Source organism: Camarhynchus parvulus, chromosome 2, assembly GCF_901933205.1.
Source record: "Camarhynchus parvulus chromosome 2, STF_HiC, whole genome shotgun sequence".
NCBI lineage: Eukaryota > Metazoa > Chordata > Aves > Passeriformes > Thraupidae > Camarhynchus > Camarhynchus parvulus.
Genome location: NC_044572.1, coordinates 910239 through 919368, shown reverse-complemented (window position 1 = coordinate 919368; position 9130 = coordinate 910239). Strand labels below are relative to the sequence as shown.

The window sequence follows — 9130 nt, the reverse complement described above, 5'->3', positions numbered from 1 at the left end:
TCCCTGGAAGAAGTTTGGGGTTTCAGGTCAGGGCGTGCTCTCTGACAGGAGTTGACACTTCCATCTCTGGAAGCTGGCCAGGCTGGATGAGGCTTTGAGCACCCTGGGATGGTGGAAGGTGTTCCTGCCCTTGCAGGGAGGTGGAACAAGATGAGCTTGGAGGTCCCTTCCCACCCAAACCATTCAGGGATTCCATGAAAAGTGCTGTGGTGGGGCTGATGTCCTGGCAGGGAGGTGTGGGGGCAGGACAGGAGGGCCTGGCTGCAGCCCTGTGTCCCTCAGCAGCCTCCCTGCATCCCCCTCACCAGGACTGGATGCAGGTATGGGGAAGGAGGAAATGAAAAGCAGAACTGATTCTGGTTCTCAGTGGCTCGTGTCCGTCACACTGGCAGCGACAGGGACCTGGCAGAATCCTTTTTTCTTCCGAAGAATGGATGAATTCAGCTTTTTATTGGATGGAGGCCGGAGCCCTCGTGGCCGGAGCAGCCGGGCCTTGGGGAGATTTCGGGCGAGCAGGCCGGGGCCGGCAGCACAGGATCACCCTGGGCTGCCTCAGGGCGCAGCTGCCGCCCCGACACAATCCCTTCAAACCGCACTAAGCCTGACCGGCTGGCCGGGAGCGGCTCCGGCCACAGCCGGGCCTCGGCAAGGATCGCGGGGCACGGCCTGGGGAAGGGGCTCCCGCTCCCAGCTCCGACCCGCCATCGGGGCCGGGCCGGGGCGAAGCTCCCAGCCCCGTGCCAGGTTATTAACGATTCAACTGATTTAAGCATCCCCAGCATCCGCGGGCGCTGGCAGCGCCGTGCCGGCTGCGCCCCGGGGGTAGGCTGGCATGAAGTCTCACACTCACACTTGCACTCACACTTACCCTCACACTCACGCTTACCCTCACACTCTCACTCATGCTCATGCTCACCTCACCCCAGCCCGCCCTTTCCGCGGCTGCTGCTGCGTCCCCGCTCCCGTGGGCTGCAGACACGGGCACACGCAGCGCACACAGCGGCCCCGTGCCCGTGTTCCCCTGGGGTTTTCCTGCTCTTTCCTCCCCTGCTCGCACACACGCACACGGACGCGGACACGCGTGTGAGTAATGTGAGATCCAGGCACAGGAATCTGCCCAGGGAGAGACGGGGACACTCCCAGGCACACACAAACACACACACACACACAGAGGCACGCACAGACACACTTGCAGTGACATTCCACACGTGTGTACAGCGGCATAGATGTGTACACACACACACACACACACACACACACACACACACAAGTGACACTCATACACAATCAGACACACTCACAGTCACACTCTTACACACACACACTGATACACTCACACGCCCACACACTTACACACTCACCCTGGCACATTCACACTCACACCCCCGACCCCATTCCCGGTCCTGCAGCCCGGCCCATTCCCGTCGCGCCCCGGCCCGGCCTCGCCCCCCGCCGCGGTGCCGACCGGGGCCGCTTCCGCCCCGGCAGCTTCCGTCTATTCGACTCGGTGGCGGCCATGGATGAGGAGCTGCTGGCCCTGCGAGAGCAGCTGGTGGCCGAGGCCACCTGCCCGTTGTGCCTGGATGTGTTCGAGCAGCCCGTGCTCACGGCGTGCGGGCACAGCTTCTGCGGGCAGTGCCTGGCGGGCGTGCTGGGGGACCCCCCGCGCCCCGCCGCCTGCCCGCAGTGCCGCGCCCGGCTGCAGCCGGGCTCGCAGCGCCCCAACCGCGCCCTGGGCAACGTGGCCGGGCTGGCCCGGTCCCTGGAGGAGGTGGCGGCGCGGCCGCGGTGCCCCCAGCACGGCAAGGCCCTGGCGCTGTTCTGCGAGCCCTGCGCCGCCCTGCTCTGCGCGCCCTGCCGGGACGGGCCCGAGCACGGCCGGCACCGTGTGCGCCCCGCCGAAGAGGCCGCCCGGGAGCTGCGGGTACGGGGCGGCGCCGCCAGAGGGGCCGGGGGCTTGGGGAGGGGCTGGGGGCCTTGGCTGCCCGGGCTGGGGCGGCCCAGGGGCACAGCTCAGGGTCCCCTCCGGCCACAGGCGGCGATCCCCTCCGGCAGGGGCTGGGCTCCCTCGGGGACAGGCTGGGGTCCCCTGTGGGCACAGCTCCGTGTCCTGCCCGGGCACACGTCTGGGCTCCCTTCGAGGACAGTCTGGGCTCTGCTCTGGGCATCAGCTCCTCTGGCTGTGGCTCTGGGTGCCCTCCGTGCACGGCTGGGTCTGCTCTGAGCAGGCCCTGGCCTTCCCTCAGGGCACGGCTCTGCTTCCCCTCCCCACACAGCTTCGGCCGTGTCCCCGGCCAGCCACGGACGTGGGGCCTCAGCCGGCTGCTGCCCGGGCTCCCTGTCTGGCTGCCAGCTGCGGCTGCTGTAGCCGCCCTGCTGGGGCTGCTGCTTCTGCCATCGCCTGGCCCCAGCCCACGCAGGAGCCTGGGTCCCTCTCCCTGCTCACCCCTCTGGGTCCCCACAGGGTCCCTTGTGCCCCACATGTCCCCAGCCAGGCTTTCTGCCCCACAGTGTGGGCTGGGGTCTCGGCTCACTGCAACGCAGGAGATGCCTCAGAGCAGGAGGAGTTTGTTAATACTCCAGGAAATTTATGGGGCATGTCTCAGTCCCTGTTACTGTCACTGCAAACCTCTTCTCAGAAATCACACTTCCAGTGTCGAGAGTTGTTTTTTCTAATTAAAAACAATTGAAAAAGAAACTCACAAACCACAAACTTCAGGGTTTCCATATGAAGTTATTCCAGAAATGTTTCTGGCCATAAGAGCTGTGGATGGGGATCTCCCCAGCCTGACTAAAGTGGGTTTGGTGAGGTGGTTTCTGCCTCTGAGCTCAAAACTCACTACCAGACACTCAGGGGTCACCCCCAGTGACTCCCCAGATTGGGATTGTCCTCACAGGTGTTGTTTGTTGATATCATTTCCCTCCTGTGAATGCCACTCCAAAATTAACAGAAATGCCTTTTTTTAATCCCTGCCCCAGGAGACACTCCAGAGAAACCTGCTTTCTTTACAAGAACAGAAAGAAAAATTGGAGGGCAGAGGAGACCAGAAAAGTGAAGACCTGCAGGTGTGTGTTCCTCTCCATGTCCCCCACTGCTCACCCTTGTGGCTCCCCAGGAGTGTCCCATCTTTCCCTCTCCCCATATATACTTGTCTCCTAATCCATACCAACGTTCTTTTCTCTGTCCATCCCATATGGCCTCCTTGGGCCCATCAACATCCAGACTTGCCCCCCGTCTCTGTTCTTCCTGCTGTTCCTGTTCCAAACCCCTGGTCCCGTTGTGTGTGATCCTTGCCCCCTCTCTGCAGCAGCCGTGTACCCCTGCGGGGGCAGCCGGAGCCTGGGTGGGCTCAGGGCCTCCGTGCGGTGCCTTGCAGGTGACGGTGAGGTCGGAGCTGCAGCGTGTGACCGAGACCTTTGAGGGGCTGCAGCAGTGCCTGGAGGAGCAGAAGGAGACCCTGCTGGGGCAGCTGGAGCAGATGTCCCTGGAGCTGGTCAATAAGAGCGAGGAATACACGTGCAGGGTTTTGGAGAGGCAGTCGCTGCTGGACACGGTGATTGCGCAGATCCAGGAGCAGCGGGACCAGCCGGCGGTCGAGTTCCTCAAGGTGAGGCAGCATCAGCCCCTGGGCACTGTGAGCCCTGCTGGGGCTGGGGACACCCAGCTGGCACCCTCTGCATCCTGGTGCAGGCTGGGGCCATGGTGGGACACTGTGCTGTGACACTGTGCTGTGACACCGTACTGTGACATTGTGCTGTGACACTGGGACACTGTGGGACACTGTGCTGTGACACCGTGCTGTGACATTGTGCTGTGACACTGGGACACTGGGACACTGTGCTGTGACACTGTGCTGTGACACTGTGCTGTGACACTGGGACACTGGGACACTGTGCTGTGACATTGTGCTGTGACACTGTGACACTGTGACATTTTCACACTGTGACACCACGCTGTGACACTGTGCTGTGACACTGGGACACTGGGACACTGTGCTGTGACACTGTGCTGTGACACTGTGACACTGGGCTGTGACACTGTGCTGTGACACTCTGCTGTGACACTGAGCTGTGACACCGCGCTGTGCCCGCTGTGGCTCAGGGCCCTGAGGGAAGGCAGGGTTGGGATGAGGTGTGGCCTGAGCCCCAGCCCCTTAAGCTGCTTCCCACAGCTGGGCAGCCACTGCAGCTCGCTGGCCCTCGGCAGTGCCACAGCTCTCCTGTGTTTTCTCTCTTGCAGGATGTTGGCAGAATCCTGAGCAGGTATGAAACAGGCTCGGTGTCCCTCTCCTCCTGCTCAGCTCCTTTGGCCAGAGCTTTGGGAGCGCTGCAGGAGCCGGCAAGGAGGTGGTCTGCCCTGCTGGGGATTTGGGATTTCATGGGATGTTCCCAGGAACCAGAGGCCATTGCACCCCTCCTAAAGATGGGGTTCCTGTGCTGATAGCAGGGACACAGCTGCCCTGGGCTCTGTGCCTGCAGGATTTCCCTGTTTCCCTCCTGGCCCTGGCTGGTGGCTGGGCTCTGAGCTCCTCTCGCTGTTCCCCTCAGCTGTGAGGCAGCCAAGGCCCCGATCCCAGAGCCAGTTTCCCCAGAGCTGCACAAGAGCATTCAGAGCCTCACTTGGAGGAGCCAGCAGGTCGTGGACATGGTGGATAAATTCAGAGGTAAAGCCCTGCTGGCTCTGTGCTGTGCTTCCCCTGGGCTTGGCTGGCAGTGGGGAATCCTCACTGCCTGGTGCCTCTGCCTGGGGCTCAGGAGCAAAACGGCTGCTCCAGATGGGAACCATCCCCAGGATGGGCTTTGCTGGAGCCTGGGGCTCCACATCTGGCTTGCTGCCCTGCTGGGGAGCAGGACAGGTGCCACAGGAGAGACATTCATGCATCTTCCTTTGCTTCTTCCAGTGAAACTGCAGAGTCAGAAAGAGTGGGGCATAAGGGGTAAGTTTGTGGAGCTGCTGAGCAGAACTGAGGGGGAAAAGCTTTTCCAGGATGAGTGTCCTCTTGTCCTTGGTGCAGAGATGGGCTCTCACCACATCTAAACCCAGCATCTGTCTAGAGCTGAGTGCTATTGTTTTGACGTGGCCTGCTATAAAATCCAGGTGTGTCCTTGTGCCAGGCAGCACCAGGGATGCTGTCCTGCGACGCCAGGCCAGGGCCAGGACAGCAGGAGGCCGTGCCAGGCTGTGCCCAGTTAAGCAGAGGGGCTGTACATGACTTTAGCTGGCATTTAGGTGTGATCAGAAGTGCTTTTGCAGGTGCTCAGGGCCCACATGATGCAGCATTGCTGGGCTGAGGTGTGGCTGGCCCCATCTGTGCTGAGGCCGCTCTCCACACTCTCCGTTTTTGGGATGATGCACTTGAGCACAGGAGAGTCGTGCCTCAGTTTCCCCCCTGCTGTCCCCGGAGGAGTGGGTTTGGCAGAGGGTCTGGGCTGGTGACACCGCACAGTGACAGCTGTGTGGCCTTGTGAGATGGCCACGGGATGGCAGCAGAACATCCCTGGTGGATGGGCAGCTCGGGCTCTGCAGCTCGGTTGCCTGCGGGCTCGGCAGAGCAGGGCTCCGAGCTGGGTGAGCCCTTGTCACAGGAGCAGGGACTGGCCTGGCCCCTCCTGCCTTGCAGCACTGCCTGCTCACAGCCACGGCACGCACTGCTCCCCACAGGCTGCACTATCCAGCACATCTGGGAGCAGCTTCAGCAAAGCCCATCGTGTCTGTCCCCTGCGTGTGGGGACACTGCCTGGCTCAGTCCTGCCTCAGGGAGCATCTTTTCACCCTCGGGTGCCAGCGTGGGGACAGTGAGGCTCCCGTGTCCCAGGCCACCCGAGGGGGCTGCAGGAGTGCCCCTTGTGCTCCCAGGACAGGTCCCAGCCCCGTGGTGCAGGGTGGAGGAGAGGTGCTGGTTCTCTTCTCAGCAGGCACAGACTGATGTTTGTGTCACCCTTTAGAGCAGGTGACGCTGGACCCAGAGACAGCGAATCCTTACCTGATCCTCTCGCGGGACTGCAAAACGGTCCGGGTAGGAGCTGAAAAACAAAACCTCCCTGACACCCCCAAGAGGTTCACAGGCAGCTTCAGTGTCTTGGGCTCCCAGGGGTTCACATCTGGGAGGCATTACTGGGAGGTGGAGGTCGGGGAAGAAGGCTGGTGGTCCCTGGGGGTTGCCCTGGAGTCCGTGCCAAGGAAGCAGCCACTCGACCTGCGGAGATCTGAGAAGCTCTGGGTGCTGCTAATGCAGTCGGATGGCCAGTACAGAACAGTCTGCATGACCCCACAGCCGCTGGCACTCAGGGAAAAACTGCAGAGAATCATGGTCTGCTTGGACTACGAAGGGGGCCGAGTGACCTTCTACAGCACAAAGGACATGAGACTCATCCAGCAGTTGGAGGCCACCTTCACTGAGAAAGTCTTCCCGTATTTTTGGATCGGCCCACAAGATGCCCACATCCGGGTGTGTGACTGACAGGGTGGGATGGCTGCCGGGCCCCTGCCCGTGCCCTTGGCTGGCTGAGCAGGGAGGAGCTGTGGGAATGACACGGCATCCCTCTGCAGCCTCACTGCAGCTCTGCCTGGGCTGGACCCTCTCTGCAATTTTCTGCATCTCCTCCCGCTAAGTCCTTTGGAGCATTAAAGAAGTGCTGTCCTGCCTGGGGCTGTCTGCGTGCTGCTATCCTGCCTAGATGCCTTGGGCATGGTGTCCTACCTCTCCCTGTGGGCACTGAGGCCACACAATGATCGGGGGGAGGAGGGAAGAGGCTCTGATTGTCCATGCCAGCCTTGGGCAGCGCTGCAGGGCTGGGGCCAGCTGGGCTGGGCTGGGCTGGGCTGGGCTGGGCTGGGCTGGGCTGGGCTGGGCTGGAGGATGCAGCCACCCCACACTCAGGAAGCCAGGCTGGAGCCACAAGCTGATAATGTGCCTTGAGTTTTAGCTTTCATATTTTTTGGATTCTGTGCTGCTTTGGTGCGTAGCTCTGAGCTTCATGTTAAGTGTTAGCAAGTTCTCTTCACAGGGTAGGTAGAAAACACAATCCTTTCCTAGCTTGAGACAAAGGATTACTGTCACAAGGTCCAGGCCCAAGAAGAATAAACAACAGTGAATTGAAGAGAGAAAAACAAGGAGTATGCAGCTTCATAATCTAAAGCTGTAATTGGACAATTAACTCCAATATGCAAATGGAGCAGAACTTATAAAAGCATGAGACCACACTTATAGAAGTGTGAGCACTCGTCCATTTTGTGCCCCCTTTGGGCCCATCTTGGGTGCAGCCCTGGCTGGGCTCTTGTGCTGCCCAAGGTGAATCCATGGAGGCATTGTAATAAATCCCTGCTTTATTCTTTGAGAGCCACCAGCTGCTCATGGCTGTGCGTGGCAGCATTTTGGGGCTGCCTGGGCAGGCTCCTGTCCCCATTGGGTCAGGGATGACACAGACTCCAGGTCAGGAGGCTAAGAGGCTAAAAGCCCTGCATTTATTCAACCCCTTCTTGTATACACTGGTCTGCTACAGGTGGACCTGATTGCTCATTTAATCAACACATTTGACATGATTGGCTAATTAAGAAGACACCCTTCACTAAACATCTTTATGAGAAAAGCAACTTGTTAGAAACAGCACTTGCAGATAGTTTACCATTGGATTCTCATTCTTTCTCTCTGCCTCCCTAAAATTTCCAGGCCAATTCCTAGGAAAGCTTATCTAGCTTTCTCCCTCTCTGACCAGACTGTCATATCCACAGGCTCCTGCCAGGGTTCCTGCCTTCCCACTGCTGGGGTGGTGCCTGCAGCTCCCTGGAAGAAGTTTGGGGTTTCAGGTCAGGGCGTGCTCTCTGACAGGAGTTGACACTTCCATCTCTGGAAGCTGGCCAGGCTGGATGAGGCTTTGAGCACCCTGGGATGGTGGAAGGTGTTCCTGCCCTTGCAGGGAGGTGGAACAAGATGAGCTTGGAGGTCCCTTCCCACCCAAACCATTCAGGGATTCCATGAAAAGTGCTGTGGTGGGGCTGATGTCCTGGCAGGGAGGTGTGGGGGCAGGACAGGAGGGCCTGGCTGCAGCCCTGTGTCCCTCAGCAGCCTCCCTGCATCCCCCTCACCAGGACTGGATGCAGGTATGGGGAAGGAGGAAATGAAAAGCAGAACTGATTCTGGTTCTCAGTGGCTCGTGTCTGTCACACTGGCAGCGACAGGGACCTGGCAGAATCCTTTTTTCTTCCGAAGAATGGATGAATTCAGCTTTTTATTGGATGGAGGCCGGAGCCCTCGTGGCCGGAGCAGCCGGGCCTTGGGGAGATTTCGGGCGAGCAGGCCGGGGCCGGCAGCGCAGGATCACCCTGGGCTGCCTCAGGGCGCAGCTGCCGCCCCGACACAATCCCTTCAAACCGCACTAAGCCTGACCGGCTGGCCGGGAGCGGCTCCGGCCACAGCCGGGCCTCGGCAAGGATCGCAGTGTGTCCTGGTTTAGGGCAATTTTGGGAAAAAAACCTTTAAAGAGTTTTCCTCTGGAAAGCAAATTCAAGTGGCCCCTTCCACAACTGGTTCAGAAAAAAGATTTCCTTGGAGAAAAGTTCAGAGAAATGTTTATTTAAGGGGCAAAGAATTCACCAACACACAAAAAATGAGCCATATTCAACAATAAAGCCTCTTGCCGCTCCAAAAGAGATGACAAACTCAGAAAGTCCCCTTTGTGAGCTCTAGCTTGGCTCATTAAATCTCTCATCAGTCCCTCTGACCCAGGCCTGGTCTGCTGGGCCACAGGTGTGAGCTGCCGGTGCTCTTCTGGCTGTTCAGTGCAGAACAGGTTTAAACAGCTCCAAAGAAAAAGAAAAAAACCCCACAGCCCAGAGATCTTCTCTGCCTCCGCCAGCTAAAAGTCACTAAGAGCAAAGGAGAGCTCTGTCCTGCTGCCTGGCCCTGCTGCAGACAACACCATCCCGTAGCAGGAATGTGGAGAAGGAGAGAATGCAGTTTTCTGAAAACAAACTCCAGCTTTTTCTTCTGACCTCCCCTCTTCGCTCTCAGAACGAATCCTAAAGGTGCAAAATTTATTTCTCAGCAATACAGACGAAGAAGGATATGAGCATAAAAGTCACCTCAAGACACAGCGCAAGGGCTGCAGATGGGATTTCCGCTGGGTAGCT

General features: G+C 59.2%; 1 protein-coding gene across 4 annotated transcripts; it reads left to right on the top strand.

Moving 5' to 3' along the window:
• The first annotated feature begins 1516 nt into the window (after window positions 1-1516).
• On the top strand, window positions 1517-6644 carry LOC115917438 (E3 ubiquitin-protein ligase TRIM7-like). 4 transcript variants are annotated; one of them, XM_030971491.1, is made up of 8 exons: window positions 1517-1924; window positions 2980-3066; window positions 3378-3608; window positions 4241-4263; window positions 4549-4664; window positions 4902-4937; window positions 5947-6017; window positions 6276-6644. In XM_030971491.1, the coding sequence occupies exons 1-8, from the start codon at window positions 1517-1519 to the stop codon at window positions 6459-6461; spliced, it is 1158 nt and encodes a 385-aa protein (XP_030827351.1). In that variant the 3' UTR covers window positions 6462-6644. The 4 variants fall into 4 exon arrangements, with proteins under 4 accessions (XP_030827351.1, XP_030827349.1, XP_030827350.1 ...); XM_030971489.1 differs by having other exon boundaries at window positions 5947-6644; XM_030971490.1 differs by having other exon boundaries at window positions 4549-4937.
• Window positions 6645-9130: the final 2486 nt, after the last annotated feature.